The sequence below is a fragment of the Scomber scombrus genome, chromosome 19 (genome assembly GCF_963691925.1).
Source record: "Scomber scombrus chromosome 19, fScoSco1.1, whole genome shotgun sequence".
Lineage (NCBI taxonomy): Eukaryota > Metazoa > Chordata > Actinopteri > Scombriformes > Scombridae > Scomber > Scomber scombrus.
In genome coordinates, this window is record NC_084988.1 from 22,915,922 (window position 1) to 22,937,353 (window position 21,432).

The 21,432-nt window shown below is 41.3% G+C and overlaps 1 protein-coding gene across 1 annotated transcript; it reads right to left on the reverse strand.

The window, feature by feature from the left end:
- Positions 1–540: 540 nt before the first annotated feature.
- si:dkey-16j16.4 (uncharacterized) lies at positions 541–21,207 on the reverse strand. The gene is made up of 5 exons (XM_062440500.1): positions 20,592–21,207; positions 11,142–11,223; positions 10,450–10,961; positions 6,371–6,424; positions 541–1,811 (listed from the first exon to the last, which is right to left on the reverse strand). The coding sequence occupies exons 1-5, from the start codon at positions 20,658–20,660 to the stop codon at positions 1,686–1,688; spliced, it is 843 nt and encodes a 280-aa protein (XP_062296484.1). The 5' UTR covers positions 20,661–21,207; the 3' UTR covers positions 541–1,685.
- Positions 21,208–21,432: the final 225 nt, after the last annotated feature.

A 21,432-nucleotide genomic window follows, 5' to 3' on the forward strand; every position in this document is an offset into this window, starting at 1 on the left:
ATAGCTACATTCACATTATGGACTGCCATTTGACCAATTATGAATATCACAAATACTAGTTAGTGCAGCTTTAAAGATTTACTGTTTGCTATGGGATTTAGGAGCTGTTTTGCCAATAACATATGTGGAAATACCTCAGCAACATTTATGGTAGGGTAACACTGAGTTTCAAGGAGAGAAAAACATCTTGAAAAGTATCTTGTGACAAATTTAGCTTTGATGCTTCTTGGCATAGATGCTACAAGTCTCTGGAGGTCTACTGGAGGAATGAATAGCAATCTTCTAAAAGATACCTTCTTTGGTGTTTTGATGATAGCAGTGAGAGCACTGTCCATCACGTCAATACAAAATCTCCCGTGGGTGTTCAGTAGAGTTGAGGTCAAGTAATTTATCACCAACCGTTCAATGAGCCTTGAATGGAAGCATCTGTATTCATTATGTTCCTCCACTCTTTCAATCATGTATTTCCTTGAATTGATCACCTCTGAGTATTTATGTCACAAGATGATATTGATTCAAATAAAAATAATCTCCTTAACAAGAGGCCACAGGGCATTTATTGATTCATTTTGTGCAACAAGGGACGAAAAACATGTCACATTGTTACATTCACTTCGGCGAAATCTTAGTTACAGTGGTGACATTGTGTTTAAATCGATTATCAGCTCATTTCGAGAGCTGAGAACTACCTCAAGTTTCATTCAACACAACAGGAATGTCATTTCAAGGCATTAAGAGATCTTTAGAAACACTGGGATGTCTTACATATACCAGTGGTCCTCTTCTACCTAGAAAGTAATGAGGTACAATATTGGAAAAAAATGGCACACTACAAGTAGGCTATGCGTAACACAGCACCAGATACACTTGCCAAATGTGCAGCAAACTATACTCATACTTCCTTATTTCAACATACCGCTCTTTCTGCAAAACAGTGGAATTCATGCAAGAAAAGAGGATACAAGTACTTAACTTTGACCTGGACTAATATTCATTAAGAAACGTACATCATCAAAAGGTCAAAGGTCGACTATTCAACTACAATCATACATTTTTGTTACAGCTCGTCGTGACCTGCATATTCAAATAGCACATCCAACAAAGGTTGTTTCATCTCGACAATTACAGGATATCCGTCGACTCACCTCGCTGTGTTTAGAATATGAAGTTACCAAGAACCTTACAAGATGTCCAGTAATCACATCAAAGGAAGAAACCTTGGAACCATTTGATTGTCTTACATGCATTATTTCCCTTGAAAGCCCAAAACTTAAGTCAGGTTGTAGCCTTGTCCCTTTTGTACCACCTCTGGTCCATCGTCCATGTGTGTTTCTTGATCGTTCCTTTTCCAATCATAGGATCTTTTTCAGTGACGGCAATACAATATGCAATACCTGAAATATCCTTAGAAATGTTTCGTTTAGGCCATTTTATCCTCCAAATGTTCCTGTTGATTCCACGTGGAGAATAATGATCAAAGTGACAGCGTTTACAGGGTGGGATTACCTGAGTGTGCAATAGTTCGACCATCAATACTAATGTCTTTCTAGCGGTCCGTTTCATTAACAGTTGCTCCTTGGTCACGCTGCAGAAGCCACAAAAAAAAATAAAAATAAGCAGCTGTCTGGGAATGAAGAAGGGGGGCTGGTGTGGGGAGAAGATTATCTGGCAGTGAGTAAATTTCCTTATGAGCAGGGCGGATCCTCGGACGGGGTCAGGGGGCTGCAGGGGGGCACTGTGCTCAGGGACCGGAAGGCGAAGATGGAGGGATCGTAGGTGTACCTGGGCGGGGGACGACTGCTGGTCAAATTCTGTAGACGTAAAAAGAGAGACATAAGTGTTGAGTGACAGGCGTGTCAAGAAGTAGATGTTTGGGTTAATCCAGCTTGTGAGTTTTAACGGGTGGAAATGGCATGTGCCAAAGGGACATGCCATTTTGGTATTATTGGTGTATCGGTTCGTGTAAGTAGTGATGTTGGATGCTGGTAAATGTGTAGCAGCGTCATGAGACTGTGAGAAAAAGGAACTGAAAAAAAGCATACTAGCAGCGGTGGGAAAATGACTGCGCCTCGTTACTACGTTGTCACTCTTTCCTTTTTTTGTCATTCGCGCAGCAGGTTCGGTGACATAAATGCTTTTCAACTCACACAGACGTCCTCCCCCCCTCTGAGCTGAACCCTCGCTTCTTGTGGCTCTACAAGCCCTCCGTCTAAAATTAGCCCTGGTCATTTTCCTCCCTGCAGGAAACGACAGGAAATGACTTTGTTGGATTTGGCAGTGAGGCAGCACTTTCTCCAGAGCCTGCTGAAGGGGAGCGAAGTTTGTGAGAAGGTGGTGAGATAGAGAGAGAGAGAGAGAGAGAGAGAACCTCGGGATAGATGGACTCAGTGTAATTAGTACATTTTCCCATGGGTCTAACGGAAAGCTTAAGTGAGCGTGGGCTGTGTGTGTGTGCCGGGTGTCAAGCATGTTTCTCTTTGCAGGCACCTCTCTGAAAACTTGACATGGATGCGTCTCTGCGACTGAGTGAGATAGTGAGAGAGTGCCCACTGCTGCTGGAAAAGTACTCAGTGACATCAGTGTATATGAAATAAGCTCCATTAGCAGTGCATATGAGGCTACAGGTGTTGCTATGACTTCAGACGACATCTTCAGGGATTCGACTCTGACAACTGAGCCGCAGTAACGTGGCAACAATTCCCATAACCACTTAGAGCGGTTTTATCTACTGATGTTAATATAAACAGGCAAAAAAAAAAGGAAAAAAAAGTGAGAGGTAGAGAGACAAATCGCAGCTCGAGGAACAAGTTACAGTAAAACTTAATAGATGTGAACTGTTCTCCATATGGTAGCTGCAAGTCAGTCCAACTGCGGGGGAGTCATAGATCAGGATGGCTCCTTGTCCACGTTCGCAATCCCCTTGGAGTTCTGTCTTGGTCACATCTGCAGTTTGATGGACATTTAGGGCCCAGACGGGTCAAACAAAGTACAAGTCCCACAAGTCCTTCAGTTTGTGGAAACCACTAATATCACATGCAGGAGTTGGAAAACTAAGTTAAAACACCAGTAAGACCTCACTCATCTAAAGCATGCTGCTAGATATTTATTTTGCCCCCAATCTGCACATGTGAAATACTTTCAACAAGTGGTATCAGGCCTTCTTTTGCTGCAATGGTTTGACATTCTGGGAAATGTTCTTATTTACTTTTTTTTTTTTTTTTAGATTAGATGATTGATACCTCTCTGATGATAAATATGACGCTGCCGCTAGCAGGTCAGCTTAGTGTAAAGACTGGAAGCAGTGTGGTCTCATACAAAACATAGTAATAGCTCAAATATCTATTATGGCACTCATTAAATCCTATTAAGAGTTCCCACTCAGCCCATAGACTTTACAGTGTGATGATGTCACCATTTTTAAAAATGGCTTTTCTCAGCTCAAGGTAGGTTTTACAAAAATGAAACCTCCATGAATCAAAACTTCATAATAGAAAGAGTCATAATTGACCTTGTTTGCTGTTCGTGGTGTCTTGTCAACAGTTTTACAGACTTCTCTTGGTAGTCTATGGGGAAAATACTTTTTGGGCCTCAGGGGGATTTTTTGCTGCAATATCACGAGTTGGCTGATTGGCTGAGAGGCAGTGCCCTATTCAGCTCTTATAACACAAGCATGGATAGTGCTAGCCTGGTACCCCCATCAGTCACATGCCATATTGTAAGCAGCTACGGTGGCTTTGCCCAAAGGTAACACAATTCCTTAAGCTCACTAGTTAACATGTTATATCTTATTTATTTAATCCGTACAAAGACCAAGATGGAAAAAACATTTCCAGCATTCTTCGTACTGAGATAAGCTGTAGCTTCATATATGATGGACAGGCATGAGCTGTATCAATCTTCTCATCTAACTCTCCATGAAAAATAAAGAAAGTTAATGACCATATATTCAGAAATGTCAAACTATTCCTTTAACATCATTGTGTTCTAATGCTAAAACAAAACATAACTACATCACATCCAAGTCATGTAGTTTCCTTCAATCAAAAAAAATCAAAGCACATTTTCCTTTTACTCTCTCCATATCTGGCCCATTTCCCTCACCTCGATCAATCTTCACCTCCCCAAAATCTTTCTGTACGGTGGCTGGAACCAGATGCCATCACTTCTGCATGCTACAGCCTGGGAAGCTCTCATCAGCCCCCCACCTCCCAAACACACACACCCCTAGAGGGGGAAGGCCTCACCGGCAGCGGCCAAAGCTGTGTTTTTCATACTGCTTCCACATGACCCCCCCACCCACCCCTTACAACACACACACACACACACACTCACTACCACCACCATCGACCTCCTCAACCTCTTAACAACTCCCATGCTTGAATGCTTGAATCCAATCTCAAAGCAGGGGCCCCATCCAGGTCCAGTGTCTCTCCTGGATCCAGGCCAGGAAAGTGAGGGTCCAACAGATAAAAGGAGAGGGGGGGGGGTAAAAACAAAGAGAGAGAAAGCAGCAGAGAAAAGATGTAACAGAGGAGGAGAGGTGGGATGTGCTCGCGGTACAGAGTGGTACAAAGGGGGAGTGAGAGTCAACACGAGCCTCCAAATGGCTCATCAATCCCCAAGACTCGCTGTGTACTATCTTCAAGGAAATCTATCAACTGGAACAGACCCAGGGCCCACAGACGTCACCGACGGGGACGACAACACTACCAACTCCACTAGTGAGAACACGAGATAATGAGCAATATCTCTGTGTATCAGCGGAGCTAAACAGATAGCAGCCGGTCAGGCTATAAATGGAAAATGACTTCATCCCTGGAAATACACCACGAGGGAACCGCAAAAAACAGGAGAAAACACTCTACCTCCTCTTCTTCCTCCTCCTCCTCAGCTCCATCTCTCATCACCACTCTCTTGTTCTCCCTCAACCGCTCTCAAACATCACTTTATGTACACAAATTTGCTCGTACCTACGTCTCGCTTCTATGTGGAGCGACCTAGATGCTGTTACAGTTTGGTTTATGTGTGTGTGTGTGTGTGTGTGTGTGTGTGTGTGTGTGTGTGTACATAAACAAGTGTGTGATGAGCTTTCCATTGACACCATCCCACACGAGGTGATAATAACGTCACTTTTCTCACCACACTGTGCATCCTTCTGGAGTGGCCCGCTCCGTGCCAAGATGCCTGGGCTTGTTCCACTCCGACTGCTTTTCCGACGTGCTTCCCTCACTCACTACAAACACACTCTACCAAAAACCTGTGCACGGTGGCAGTGCTGAGTTGGTGGATGTTTATAAAATATAATGTTTAGGCCTGAACTAGGCCTGTCATGATAACCACTTTGGTTGGACGATATATTGTCTCAGAAATAATCGCGATAAATTATATTATTGATGTGAACAGTGAGTAATGGAGGACACTACTTGTTTAGCCAATGTGACATGAATAGCTGCTAATGTGAAGTGTGGCAATACTGAAGTCAAAAAAATTATCAATATCAAGTCCATATATCATATGATAAGTCCATATATAGACATGATGATGGTGATAATTACATTATTGTACAATAAGCCGATAATTATTGTGACAGGTCTAGGAAGATCATTGGTGATGCAATCTTGTGGAGAAAATACCTTTGTGTTTACAAAGCTATTTAGCAGAGTAAAATGTACACTTTTAAGACTGCTAATGGGACTAGTGGAAAGCCAGGCGATTAAAGGTTGTTCAGTCAGATCAAGAGATCAAATGAGACCGACCTGAAAAAAGAGACGAGGCTGCATTTTTCCCCTTTTTGTTGCTTTGTTTACCGCATTGATACCTATAAGACAAAGTTTAGCTCGGGTGCTGTCTTGCAAAAGGAATGTGATAGCGCTATCAGATTTGCAGACGTCTGAGGCATGGCTCTGTTGCTCGAATGGCATGGGAACAAACGCTGTTGCCAGATGCTGTCACAGTATGCAGTTGGACGGACATCAAGGTGCTGGCGACGAGACGGGCCGGGCTGTTCACGGGGGCCCGAGCAACCCTTATCGTGGCTGTAATGGACACCCTGATCTGGACCGGCTATTGTGGTTGAGCATAAAAAGGAACAGCAGTGTGTGAGTGTGTGTGTGTGTGTGTGTGTGTGTGTGTGTGTGTGTGTGTGTGTGTGTGTGTGTGTGTGTGTGTGTGTGTGTGTGTGTGTGTGTGTGTGTGTGTGTATTCAAATTCATACCACTTGTGTAAACAACTTATCTTTATGACAGGCAATCACAGAAAAGTTTTAACCTAGAGTAAATTGAGCTCATTCTTCATGGAGAAATACAACAGTAAGGGTTTTTTGTCCGTTTACGATTGGGGAAAGTGTACGTTGAATAAAAAATGAACTCACCCGGATCTTTATAGTCCGCGTTTTCCCTCCGCAGTTCTTTTTCAGCAGCATTTTCTGTGGAGGACAAGAATGTAGAATGACAGCTATGAAGAGGATGCAGCTCCTTTCTCTCAACATGAGTAAACCTTCTGCGGCAGCGTCTGTCATGTGTCTCACAAACCCCAGAACTCTGCATGCTTTATCTTGTACAGTTTAATAAACAGTCACTGTGTACATACCAGGTTTATGTGCATGTGAATGTTGATTCTAACTGTGTATATTTCACTGAAATGAAACCTTTTCAAACATTTTAAGAGCAACATCGTGAACATCGGCAGTCAATTGATTCAAGATGATCAAGGAAGTGGGGCGAATCCAGCTGTCGCACTAAACAGTCAGTCAATGAAGCTTATGCAATATCCTGTCTCCCACTCCCCTCCATGTCCACGCAGCTACACTATTCTCCAAAAAAAAAAAAAGCAGCGGGGGTGGAGGGACCACACAATCATGGAATTGTCTCGAGTTGGGGAGGTACCTTCTAAGGGGGAAGGGAGCTCAAGGAAGAATAGAAACACAAGACTCCTGCTGTTGTGATGTGGGAGAGAGCTGGTGTGCACTTGCCCTCATGCTCACCTCCTGCCAACCCTTATCTTTTTTTTCCTTTTCTTTTTTAAATCAATGGCACCACAGTTCATTTGGGTGCAAGAAAAAAAGAACCCATCAAGATAAGGCAAAAATTATGAGCATTTTTATACTGTATGGGATCAAATGACTCAGTGTTGTACAATTATCAAATTTCTAAGGTTCTGCTTTACACATCATCTCACTTGATATTAAAATGATAACTGATATTGTTTTGTTTTTTTGTCCTGGTCTTGATTCAACCTACACAATAGAGTCATCGTGACCACCACCAGCCCACACAAGCCCCCTCCACATACATGAGTGACGTCCAACAGGTTGGGAGTGACGCACACATTAAAAATAAAAAGAATAAAATATAAAAATGGAAAATCTTTATAACAGTTTTAAGGTGTGCTCTAAGAGTGGATCATTTTTATCATTATTGCATTTAATTATTAGATATGTTTTGTTTTCAGTGACTTATGATGTTTTAAATTGAAGAATTGAAATGACCTCATCCAAATAAGCCTTATCTAGGACAGCTGTTTTTTGTTTTTTTTATCTGCTCTTCCAAATGCTTATCTGCATTTTAAAGTTATGATGCTTTGACAAAGTTCCCATCATGAGAAAGTTTCATGTCTCAGCAAGCTGCTTTTCAGACTCTAATGACATGAACAGAAAGCCGGTGTCTCCTCAGACGTCAGGAACAGTCTCAAAAACAATGTTACGCTTAAAAAATGTCTGGCAAGAATGTACTCTTGTAAGAAGAGCCACTACATGTTTAAACACTGTAACAGCCCATTAAGCAAAGCATATTTTGTCTTCTGTTATAGAGCTGTTCCACTTGCGTGTGCAGATCCCACAATTTTTCGAAACGTCATCGAACGAGCTGCTAAACGGACATCTGCCACGCAAACTGTTGCTCTCCTGCAGTAATCAGGTTAACAAACAATCGGGCCACCACATCTGAGCAATTGGACGTGGATTAACATGCACGGGGGATTATGAGAGACGAAAAGAAAACAACCTGCTGACCTTTTAACTCTGCCTCGGAGGGAAAATGATGAAATAAAAGAATGTAGGCCAGTCACATGGTTGTGGATCAGTGTAACAATGACAACTTTGATCGCAGGTTTTTATTCTTCCCACATCAAAGAGGAATCTTCACCAGTTCATATATAACATAATAACTTCTCAATTGGAGCTCTAATAGGAGATATTTGAAAAGTCTGCTGTCTAAAATGGATTTATTTTGGAATATGACATGAAGGATGTTTTGTAACACATCCTAAATATAAGTAGTGCACTGCTCCTCCACCTACCTCACATATCACACACTATTCCCATGGATGACACCTTTAAATTGCTTTTTTTTACACTCCAAAGCAGCATCCCTGAAACAAATGACATGGTGACAGTGTGGAAGTCAAGGCTTACTTTGAGACTGGAAGTTGTCCAGCTAAAGGGTTAATGGGGTACTGGAGCCCTGTCTGCAAGCTACCTCTATAGGCCCCCTATTGTATTCCTGCAGCACCTCCCATTCCACTTGACTGAGTGCACACACACACACACACACACACACACACACACACACACACACACACACACACACACACACACACACACACACACACACACACACACACACACACACACACACACACACACACACACACAGCAACAAACTCACAGACAGGAGGATGCACACGCAGACACAAAAAGACAGGCAGGATGATAGACGCGTACCCCAGCGCGACACACACTCACACTCTCTCCTCTTCTTTTTTTTTTTTTCCTTTTCACCCCTCTTATTGCTGCCCGCTGTCTCTCATCATCTGTTCCTTCCCTCTAAAAACCCCATGGACATATGGACCCCTGAAACCTGCAGTTTCTCTCTCTCTGCAAACACACATACACACACACACACCCTTTCCCATCCGTGGTGTGGGCCAACAAGTCTATTGGATTTTAATGATTAGTGGACCGGCTTCTCCATGACTCATTAGTGGCTGTCGTTTTTCTGTTGTTTATTTAATCCTCTCCTTCTGCCTCCACCCCTCCATCGTTTCCCCTCGCTTGCCAGCCTTTGTGAGAAAACGAGGGCGGACATCTGCCGTCCGTGCCTCCCTCTCCTTCATCCCTCTCCAGCCAGACCACCGTGGTGGCGAGCGTCCGGCTATGGAAAGGGAAGACTTTGTTTGCTTGTGCGAGCGTGCGCATTTTGTGTGGCCGTGCGTGTGTGTGTGTGTGTGTGTGGAGGGAAACAGGGTAGACCTCTTTGTATTTATGGAGCAAATCCACAGCCCAACATAACTGTTTGTGTTGTTCAGTGGGTGGCATAATGCTCATCTGTTTGGTGCTTTCGACATTTTCACTGGAAATCACACATTATTACAGAGGCATAACAACTGTACTGATGCTGCCAGGATATATATACTTTTTTAGACAAAGTGGCACTCACTGAATACTTTAAAGTATTTTGGAGCATAAATTGAATTTAGCTTACAATAAGACATGTGAAATAATGTATCACATCCTGTTACAAAGGTTCAGCGTATTTTATAAATATCCTGTTTAATTCGAGGAAATGTTTGTTCCTCTTTTCTGCCCCGTAGACAAAAGCAGCTCAGAAAACTTCATAAAGAATAAGAAGGAAATAACCTGATAGTGATTACGTGTGTTATATGACTTTATTTTGACCCTGCTAATTAAGAAGTAAGGTTTTCTCCAAGTTAAACACCCCACTGACACTCACTGACGGATAAATAATGCATCAGTGATATTAGAGATAACTAATATAACAATTATGCAGATAACAGTTATTAGTTGCTAATTATCCTTAGAACATGACTACATAGTTACTTTGCAGGGCATCTACTCAACTACTGTTATAATGTACAGATATGAGGTGCTTCTACTTTACTTGACTATTTTTATTTCATATTACTTCTTAACTAAGTCTACTGTACTTATTTGACACCTATAACTCCCTGTTGCTTTAAAATTCAAAATGAATGTTTAAAACATACAATGAGTTGAACAAATATGATGCATCACTACAGATTAAACTACCCAATAGGATATAAAGTAGGTTGAACAACCTAATAAAATATATCATAGTGTACCACTCACTGTGGCCATTTTGATTTGGTTATATGTGATTTTACTTAAGTAACATTTTAATACAGCACTTTTACTTGTAATAAAGTTTTATGTTTAATGATGTAGTATTAAGTTTTAGATATGTGAAGGATCTTCCTCCACCACTGTCATGTTTTTAAGTCAATAATTAAGCCAAACTAGCAGCCATCCATACTCCCAGTTCAAAGTGTTACATTGAAAGAATAACATGGTGATGATTTTGCTGTTTCTAAACATAAGCTCATTATAGTTTTAATGTATATTACATTATGAGATACCTTTTGACACAATGGGCAAGTAAAATGAAGTGTTTCACTACAGTGTGGACAACTAACCTGTTGCATTTTCTCCAGGTCAAGACTGGGCCTCCCTGGTTCCCCACCGTAGCTGTGTCTGTACTTCCTGTAAGGTGCTGACTGGTCGAAATGGGTCAAAATGATGGGCCGTGCCACTGGCTGCACCACCTGAAGCTGAAAGCGCATCGGGGGTGGCTTGAGGCTACGTGGTGGGCTGGAGCTGAAGAGCACGGGGCTGGGGGAGGCGGCCAGGCAGGCGCCCGGCTCGACGAGTGGCCTGGCGGAGGCGGCCGGCGACCCGCAGCCGAACAGGTCCCGCACCTCCTCGTCGCTGGAGGCGCTGCTGTGGTGATCGCCGTGGCGCTGGGGGAGCGACACCCACTTCCTGTTGTCCCCGCAGCTGATTCGTTCCAGCTCTTCCTCCGAGGAGTGGCGGTCCAGGTTGGCGTCTAGCAGGAGGCGGAGGCGTCGTAACCGCGCTGGAGAGAGGGGACCCTGGTTGTGCTGCTGGCTGGTGGCCAAAGGGGTGAGGGCGCAATTTCTCCGTCTCTCTGGATGAGCCAATAAACAGGAAATGTCAAAGGAGAAGGCGGAGGCGCTGATACAAAAGAGTTTAAAACGCTCTTTATTTACAACAGCGACTTTGTGCGCGGTCAATCGAGGGGGCATTACATCATCATCAATAAGTGATGGAGAGTATCATCATCTATTGGCTGGCAGAGAGCACATACCTCTGTCAATCTGTGCAAGCTCCTGGTTCTCTCCCTCTGAGTCATCACTCTCTCCTCCCTCACCACTGCCATGGTAAGAAATCTGGAAAAAGGATGGAGCCCACACTGTAGGTCAAATATGCCAGATAGTAACACTAGTAATAATAGATAGTAATATTAACCATTAAATAGATAGGGGCTGGAAAAAAACCCTCAAAAAGACTTCAAAATTGTATTCAGTTTCATTAAGTCAGTTGAGGACAAGATTATCAATTACAAAGTAGCACTAAATCATCACTCAGAAGCTGGCACACAAACCCAGTTAAACATTCAATACAGTTTATCAGACGTACATGAACACACACATCCATATAAAGTCGAAATTTCTCCTAGCTGACCACAAAAACAGACCCTAATTTGCAACATCTGAGGTCATTCCTACAGCTGCGTTACATTAAATAAGGATGTTTTAAGTCATAAAAAAGCAGCACCGGTAGAGTGAGGATGCCGTCCAAGTTAAGTTCAGGCTGCTTCCTTCTTTCTCCCCCCCCCCCCCACAGACTGTCTCTTTAAAATCAATTCCTGGTCTACAGCAGTAGCAACAATACAGATACCCTGCAGACTGCAACGCTAAGAGTTAAGTAATGCGCCTCGCACTCAGTAATTACCACTCTGAGGCCTCGCTGAGCAGCTGCCATCTGTGCTTGTGTGCTTGTGTGTGTGTGCGTATGCTTACACACATGCATACACACCGACATACACAGTGTCCTCCCTTCTACTCTCTAACACACACACACACACACACAGACACACAAATGCAGGCACGCACGCAGGCAGGCACACACACACACACACACGTCCTCTTCTTTCTCAAGCTCTTGAGAAAGAGGGAAAGGGGAGAAAGGAGCCACAGCCTCAAAACAGAAACCATTCAGTTCATTTAGAGTGTGAATTCCACTGTTTCATTTCACTAACTGTCCAACATGTTAGAAATCAAAACCACCATTGTCATTGTAAACTCCACTATGTGCACATGTAGTTTCTAAAAAATGCTAAATTAAAATCTGATGTGAAAACACTGAAATTATAGTCTGATGACCCAGCACAGTGTTGAATATACTAGCATAAAGATAGCAGAGGATACAGCCTAATATTCCAGTGTAAGATCATCATTACTGACATTTGGACGAGGCCTGAGTGCAGCTGTCTTGCCTTTCAATGCTACACGAGTTGAGGGACGGATTCTCAATGAACAGGCCCGCAGCCAGCGTACCAGACTTTGGCTCTCGAGTTAAACTGGCTTCATTAACTCTGTATAGGAAAAATTAACAGCGGAGGAATAACTGTGGGAGGGGAAAATGCAGTTTTGGGGGTTGACGCTCGGGTGAATTATTATAAAGTTGGGCAGCGTCCACAAGGCAGCTGATATCCTGTTAAAAGAACAGAGAGTGGAGTGATGCTGGTAGGTCATAAACTTTGTGGTGTCTTAATTGTGCTTGGAAGAGATGTTGAGATGTGTGTTCCTGCTCTGTGAGGTCAGCAGGATGATTAGTCATTGTTTTAGATCTGTGTGTCTTTTCCCCTGGAAGTCTGTCAAATATGAGATGACACTAATAATTTGACCTTTTCTTCTCCTTTGAGACCTCCTCATAGTGGCTGTGAATGCATCAGACAACATCAGAAATACATAAAGCATGTGTAGCTTCACTGATGGCTGCTGACACACTGAAACAGCAACACCTGTTGTTTTTTTGTCACACCAAATCGTCATGGACTACAACTTGAATATAACTCGTACTCTCTATCTGGGGAATTACTACTTATGCAAAGGATGTCTGTGTCAACACCCCATAAAAAAGTACACACATGCAAATCGTGTCTGTCTGGGAGTGTAAAACAAAGAGTGAGCGCACGCACACCGTATTAGAACTTTGAGTTTCACTCCCGGTGTGTGGTGTGTCAACCTCGAGTCGAGCGTGAGCTTTTTAGACTCAGCAAACATGACAGATGTCATTTCTCACAATTACCTGGTGTTATTATGGTTAGACAGGATGAGCTTTCCTCTCCTTTCCTTTCACATCCCTTCATTTAAATTATTCTAGATAGATTAAGTTTTATTTTGAAACTTTAAACCTTATTGCAGCTTTATGTCTAATTTCTTTTATTTTGAAAAACTGGAATGACTGATTGTTTGTATATTCTGTTCAATAAAGAAGAAAAAAGCTCTAAAATATGCTGTTTAATCAATTTTCTCATCCATATATGACACATACTGTATTATATTACAGCAGTCCATAAAATCTACTAATCAGCAACTAAACTGATGTCCAAGACTGAATTTACAGTCTGCATCGTCATCATCATCATCATCATCATCATCAGATGTTACAGTGTTTGATGCATTTTGATGAAACCTGGCTAGGTTTTCTGGCTCACTCGCAGTTCTTTATAAAGCTGTAGTTAAGCCTGGATTGCAAACACTCCAACCTGGATAGGCAGCTTCACACTATAATCCCTGCAGCTAAGCATCGATACCGCCTTTCCACATAAGTGTCAGTTTCGGATGAACTGAGGTATGACTCCGGTGCTCCTGGCTATGATAACAAGAGAGAGAGAAAAAAAACACACACATGTGAAGCTGTGGCTGCAGTGATATTACACACTAACTATAAAGCACCCACGTGTATTCTGAGGAGAGTAAAAGTACATGTGATGCATTCATACAGCGAGATAAGTACACAATGTATAGATGATGCGCACAAACACGACCTGATGTGATGTTCAATCAGGAAGGACCACCCACAGTCACACCCTTCCCCACACGCTTATTAGTCATTAGCGTTGCATTCACACACACAAAACAAACACAGTGAGGGAAATGTGCTGAGTGAGAGTACAAAGTGTGAAAATGACTCTCTGCTGCTGCTGTGAGCTAGTCTGTGGACGCTTTAAAAAGTAATACATCCTTTAAGTATTATCTTCAAGTGATGGTCACTGATGGTGGTTTTCATTGTCTCATCCGGCTGCTAAATTTTGCTCCGCTGCTACTTTGCTAGACAAATATTCAAATAGTGTTGGAGGTGAGGATTTAGACTTCTGCCAGCTGTGAGAGCAGCATACACCTGCAGTGTATGGATGCTGTTTATCTATTTCTATCACTGCGTATTGTCACTGTTCCATTTACAGGTCTGAACTAGAACCCGACTCATACTGGAGTTTTGGAGATGATGCCGATACTGATATTAGTGAGTAAAAAAAAATCCAACATCGATATAGTAGCCAATGTTACATGTACAGAATATATACATGAATACTTTTTTGCAATGATCACTCAAATGTGGTTATCAAACACTTGATAAAGATATGTAATGGAGATGTGATATTTTAAAGTTTCACCATAAAATGTATTGTATAACATAAGTAAGTGCACTGAGACAGTAAACTTAATAATTATAATGAGCTATGAATGGAAAATAAAAAATAAAATTATTGGCACATATCAGACAACATATTAACCGATACCGATATATCTGTAATATCAGCTGACTGATATATCAGTCGGGTAGGCCTGTCACAATAATTATTGACTTATCGTACAATAACCTAATTATCAACAACATCATGTCTATATATGGACTTATCATATGATACATGGACATGACTTAGATCATTTTTTTGACCTCAGTATTTCCACACTTCACATTAGCAGCTAAGAAGCTATTCATGTCACATTGGTTAAGCAAGTAGTGTCCTCCATTCCTCGCTGTGTACGTCCTGAGTGGAGACTGCAGAAGAATTAAAGGTAAATAACTCTGTCCCCAACCATAATGACAGTCTGTGTTTTTACTCTCCAATCCCACCCCCACTTTCATTAATATGCTATTATATTATCATTATATCAGTGGTATAAAATGATCTTCAAATGACAATATATCGTCCAATGAAAGTAGTTATAGTGACAGGTCTCTGGTCAGGTTCTGGTCTGAACCTTTGACTGAATGCCAGTCAAGTGAGTTAATGTTAACATGATGATTTGATGTACAATGCAACATACAGTGCACATATTTGCAAATATAGGGTTAGGGTTAGGATATGATTTGTTCTGCTCTACCTGTTATCTATCATTCTTAGAAAAGTACTTGTGGAAGTGAAAGGGAAACAAAATGTCAAGACAGTTTTTTTCATATATAATTTGGCAGGTTTCAACACATTTAAAGATTCTCTCAAATATGAAACATTTGGCACATTTGTGATTTTGTCTTCTTCTTCATAAGCCACATTTTATAGCTGATTTTACTTCATCACATCTCCTCTTAGTTCTTTTATCATTTTATTTTCTTCTTTATCGTTGTTTTCCTTTTAATACACCACCTCACATTTCTGGTTTTACCTACTTTACCTACTTTTATTTTATCCTGACTTTCTTCTATTATTCATTTATTAGATTGTATTAATCTTTTATTAGATTTGAGTATTCTGAATGTGACCTCTGGTGTTTCCTCATTGTGGATTCATGAGCGTTACGATAGTGTTTTTTGTCACTTCCTGCTTTTTTGTTTTTGTTTTGTTCTCACTTTGTAAAGCACTTAGTTTTACATTACAATGTATGAAAAGTGCTATACAAATAAAGTCTGACTGATTTATTATTATTGTATAGAAAACTGCACAGCCTCAGAGTTTCTAGCTTGCACTTCTCATTGATATTACAGTCAGTGTGCAGTGTGTGTTAAGAAGAGTAATAGCAGACTAACTGGATATCATTCAGAGAGTGGAGACATATGAGTGTAGTGAAAGTGAGCCTTGCGTGAAGAAAGCATAACTGCTTTTGTGCGTACATGCCGGGACAAAGAGTTGTGTGTTTGTGTGTCAAGAACAGTTGAATGAAATCCTTGTCAGTCCCTTGCATCGCTGAGCAGCTTGCTAAGCTGGATCAATGGCAATGTCACAGTGTACACACACACACCGCCCAGTTCACACACATATCAGCTTTGCTCTGCCCTTCCACACTGACATGGACACTGTCACACTCCGTCCCCCCTCCTCTCATGAAAACACACCACACAGGGTCAGACGTGGTTGATTCTCCCACCCACCCATCCCTCACACACACACACACACACACACACACACACTCCACTGAATCTTCCTCATAGTGTGGTGGAAGTAGTCTTGATTAGAGTGAGCTCCTGGGAAAAGTGGTGTAACAGGGGCTGAGAGACCTGTAGTCCCAGTCCTCTAATGGTCATTAGCCCAGTGACCACTGAGATAGACCTCAGACTAGGACTGGACCATATAAACCAAACTGCACTCTACTCATCACCATATAAACTTTAAACTATAACAGAACTAGAAACTTTGATATAGTGGCTGACAATGCACAACAACAATCAAATCATAGGAATTAAGCTATTTATAACCTATCATATGGCAGTATTATAAACAGCTGACTAAGCTAAACAAACTGCACGCTACCGTTTTAATTATAGAGGGAGAGTGAGAGAGAGATGCACAGCAACAACAAAAAGGGCAACAATAACATTATAATAAAAATGGATCCTCAGCTCAAGTTTTTTACTGGACGGCTCCTTTAATTAAATGTCTTTATTGATTGGTAAGCTGATCTGACAGGACAGTAAACAATTCATCTGTTGTGAAAACTGATATTAATATATCAGTAACACTACAGGAATGACTGCAAAAACAATAGCTTTTCATTTTCAGGAAATAAAGGTTGAATGAGTCATGAATCAAATCACAAAACTCTTGTAACTCTATTCTTTATAAGCCAAAGACTCCTTCCTTCCTTCTTCTCTGTTTCAGTATGTCTCGGCTCCTTCAGGAAAACATGATGTCACACAGCTGAGTGTCTCCTATACAATCATCCTGAGCCTGAAAAGGATGTAATATTTTATTTAAACATATTCTGCAGGTTCTAGCTGTTTTTATTGCTATTTTTCATCAGGTCTGTTATTTCAGTGATTAACAAGTTTAAAAGGTCTATTTGTGTCTTATTGTGTGACAGCTATAGATCTATAATCAAATGATAAAGAACTGGAGCAGTTATCAGGTGTTTGTTGACATTTTTAATTGTACATGAGTTTGAGGTGTAAACTTTGTAGTTTAAACTGCTACTTAATCATTTCTACATAATGATAGGTGACTTCTTCATATTTGACAGTAAAAATGCTGTGACATTGGAGTGAGCAAGGACGTCGAGATTGAAGTTTATTATTGTATAATTGATTTATTCAATTTAATTTTCAGTTTGAAGCTGACACAATTCTTGTTAATTTTTCACATTGTGAATCCACTCTAAGGAAATCCTAACAGAATTTTAACTTGAAGGGAACTTTAATGTTCAAATCATCATGATATATATCAATACTGACTGATACAAAAAATGATGGCGATAACATTTTTTTAACCATTTCACCCAATACGCTTCAAACTAACATATCACCTGAGCTACCTCTGAAAAGCATGATGATGTAGGAAAACCCTCTGCTAGAACAAATGACCAACTCAAAACCATGAGTATCACTATTAAAGCACACAGGAAACATGGAGTGAAACTGGCTTCACATCTGGCCAGCAGTGGCTGACTGATACTGCTACTTTTGCTCAGTTTGCTGACATGAACAAAAACAGGATACCTAAAATAACCAATGATGACTACACCTTTAAGTACTTTCACTACTTGATTCTTTTAATCAAATAAGACTGTTGGTTCATTTTTAAAGGGGCACACCACTGATTTGACACATGAAGATGAGTTTACTTGTCATGGGAAGTACTTCATTGAGTGAAAACGGTTGTAAATCATCTTCTCTGAATGTGGAGGGAACTTACATCTTGTCATCAGTTCTTGCTATGAGACTTTGTAAAAAAAAGCCTGCTTTACAAAGTGTGAATGTACAGTTCGAACACACAGGGCCATTTATTTACTTATGCAAGAAAGCTCGAACAAAATCTACCACTCAGTAGCATTGTGGGAAATGTAGTAAAAAAAAAAAATTTGTATAATGGTTTCATTGTTTTGCGTGGAGCTGCACTGATTAGTTGATTAACTGATAGCAATGGCTCTCAAAGTGGGGTCCAGGGACCCCAAGGGGTCTTTAAGGTAGTTCCAGGGGGTGCCGAGCAAAAAGGTTGAATCATTTATTTTCACTATAATTCCATCCATAAGTAACATTATGACAGAATGTATGAATGCTTTGGTCTTGGGTTTCATACATTGTGTAATAAAACATCTGAAAGCAAAAATCTTATCAGGTGGGGGTCTGTGGTGTAATTTGAGTCACTTTAGAGGTCCCTGATATGAAAAAGATTGACAAACACTGATCTATAGGAATCAATAATTATTAACAAAAAAAAAGTCGAAATTGTCTGATTCCAGCTTCACAAATATAAATGTTTTCTGGTTTATTATCAAGTATTAACTAAATATATTTGGGTTGTGGATTGGTCAGCAATGGTCAGGTCAGAAAGAAGACATTTGAAGACATTGCTGTTGGCTTTGGGAAACAGTGATTGACATTTTTCACCATTTTCACCCATAATCAAAAATGAAATTAGTCAGTTTTATCCCTTGTAGCATGCAGTGTCTCCAGAGTTTGATCCACAGACTCAGGTTATTCCATCCTCTGCTGTGTCAATTCTCTCCCAACTTTCTTGGAAGCGTGGTAAGTCATTTAGAGTACCCCTTTAAAAAAAGAACAGTTCCAGTCTATTGATTCCCATCAGCGGCAACAACTGCCGTACTCACTGAAGTTGTCGGGGCAAAGAAACACGAGGGTGTTCTGAAAGAATCCCACGACCGCTGAGCAGAGCAACAAACACACAAACACAAGCAGACAATAGGGACGGCACACTCCCCCCCCCCCCTCCCTCATATCCTCAGCCAGCCATGCCTTTGGACGGGAGCCCCCTTTGGCACAAAATGGCTGCCATGCGTCTATACAGTTGGTTGACACACAATAATAGCGTTGTGGATGGAGCAAGTTAGTGACCCATGCCGGATACAATTCACCCTTCTCCTCACCAAAAAAAAAAAAGAGGCATTATGTAAAGTGAGCAGGGAGGCACTGCCATGGAATCTGTTGTGGAAAATTGCAGGGTGAAAAACACTGAACATGTCTGGACAATTACATTTCACAACAATAAGGTTTTTACTGAAGTGTTTATTTTTTTTAAAGTCTTTGTACACATCCTAATGAGCTTCCATTGCTACTCCCACCACACTCACACTCTCTCTCACACACACACACACACACACACACACACACACACACACACACACACACACACACACACACACACACACACACACACACACACACACACACACACACGCACGCACGCACACACATCAACCTCTTGGAAACAAGCTGTTCCCTCTGTAGATGAAGAACCTGGACTAGTAGCTTCACAGGTATGAGTATGCCACTTAAATAGATTATCCTCCCTTCCACACCAGAGTACTCTGGCCAGTTAGTGAGGACACATTATTCTCACTCACTCACATACGTGCGCACACACACGTACGATTTACTTGCTCGAATGACAAACAGCTGAACTGCTGAGCTGATGAGTCAATGAGTGTCCATCTGTGTGAGTGTGTGTGTGGAGTGGAGGAGGGGGGGGGGACAGTTTGTTGACATGCTGCATGTTTACTGATGTGTTAGTGGAGTGATGTAGATCTCTAGTTTCTTCTTGTAAACATCTGTAAGCCATGAAGAGAAAAATTCCCCCTTAACGTGGTAATAAAAGGGTCTGAGGTGCTTAGAGGAAGGAAAATACCTCAAACGACACATGCTTAATCAGAACACACACACACACACACACAGGGAGACAGACAGTATACTTACAGTCCAGCCATGAAAGCAGCTGAGCCACTCTATTGAAATAGTCTCTGTGTGTGTGTGTGTGTGTGTGTGTGTGTGTGTGTGTGTGTGTGTGTGTGTGTGTGTATACGTTTTGTGCTACCTCAGTGGGACCTTTTCCGCTATACACACCAACTTTGGGACCTGTTACCCTCATAGGGACCAAATCTCAGTCCTAATGAGACAACAAATCTGAAGCTCTGGTTATGGTTAGTGGTGAGGTGTAAAATTGAGGTTAGGTTAAGGCTAACCACAATGAATGAAAGTCGATGCAATGCCAGCTTGTGTGTGTGTGTATGTGTGTGTGTGAAAGAGAAAGAGAAAGATAATGAACTCACTATAACCCCGTTCAGGTTACAGGCTGATAACTGTGAGTTTTTAAGCTACTGCGTAGTCAACTGGCCTACACATGAACAAGTCACAAGACAAAAAGTAAAGCCACGCTGTTCACAAACAAGCTCACGTATCCTCATCTGCACTGAACTGTAGTATTTCAGTACTGCGCAAGTGAGCTGACAACTACTAGCAATGGCTTTAAATGACGTTACGACAGCACTATTACAATATGAAGCAACTTAGACAAACTTACCTTCAGTTGAAAAGGATGTATCTCATTGAGCGAGTGTCTTCTTAGCTTCTTCGTCAGAGTCTTTAGCATTTTTGCGTGAGTAGCTTATGGCTTATCCCCTACAATGACGTGTTTTTTTTATTTTTTATAACTGTCTCTTATGCGACGGTTACGACTTCATTAGCTTAACATGAACAGCTTTAGCTCATTTATATAAAGAAGGCACACAGGACTATCACTTGACTTGCAAACTGACAACCACACATATACTTAAAAAAAAAAAAAAAAAAAAAAAAAAAAAAAAGCTGCAAAGTCTTAGCTGCGAGTTAGCTGGTGTCGAAAAAGGAGATAAATTAAACTGCGTAGATGTGGCTTGTTTTCAAAGGCTGTGCGTAGCAAACTTGTTATTTTCGAGTTCATTGGAGTCTGCTGTTGTTGTGTTGTTGGAAAAGTCTTTCTTTTTTCTTGTTCCTCGGTCGGCTCTGACAGACGACCTCTCTCTTCGCAGCTCAGCCGAATTACTCACGGAGCTTCATTCAAAAAATGTTAAGAAAAATGAAAAAAAAAAAAATGAAAAAATTAATATCAACTTGTTCGCATTCAGACACTCACACTCACTCACTCACTCACACACATACACACAACCAAATGCACGCCAGCTCGCACGAACACACAGAGTGCTCCTCCAGCCTGAGCATCTAAGCTCTCTGATTGGCTGCGCTGCTTGTGACGTCACGTTACTCTCTCAAGGAGGAGGGTTAGGAGTTAAAGCCACATTATCTGTCTGTTTACTTCCCTCTTTCATATCAGGATCATATTGTATGTGCCCTTAAATAAGGTTCAAGAGGTAAGTTAGTGAAGC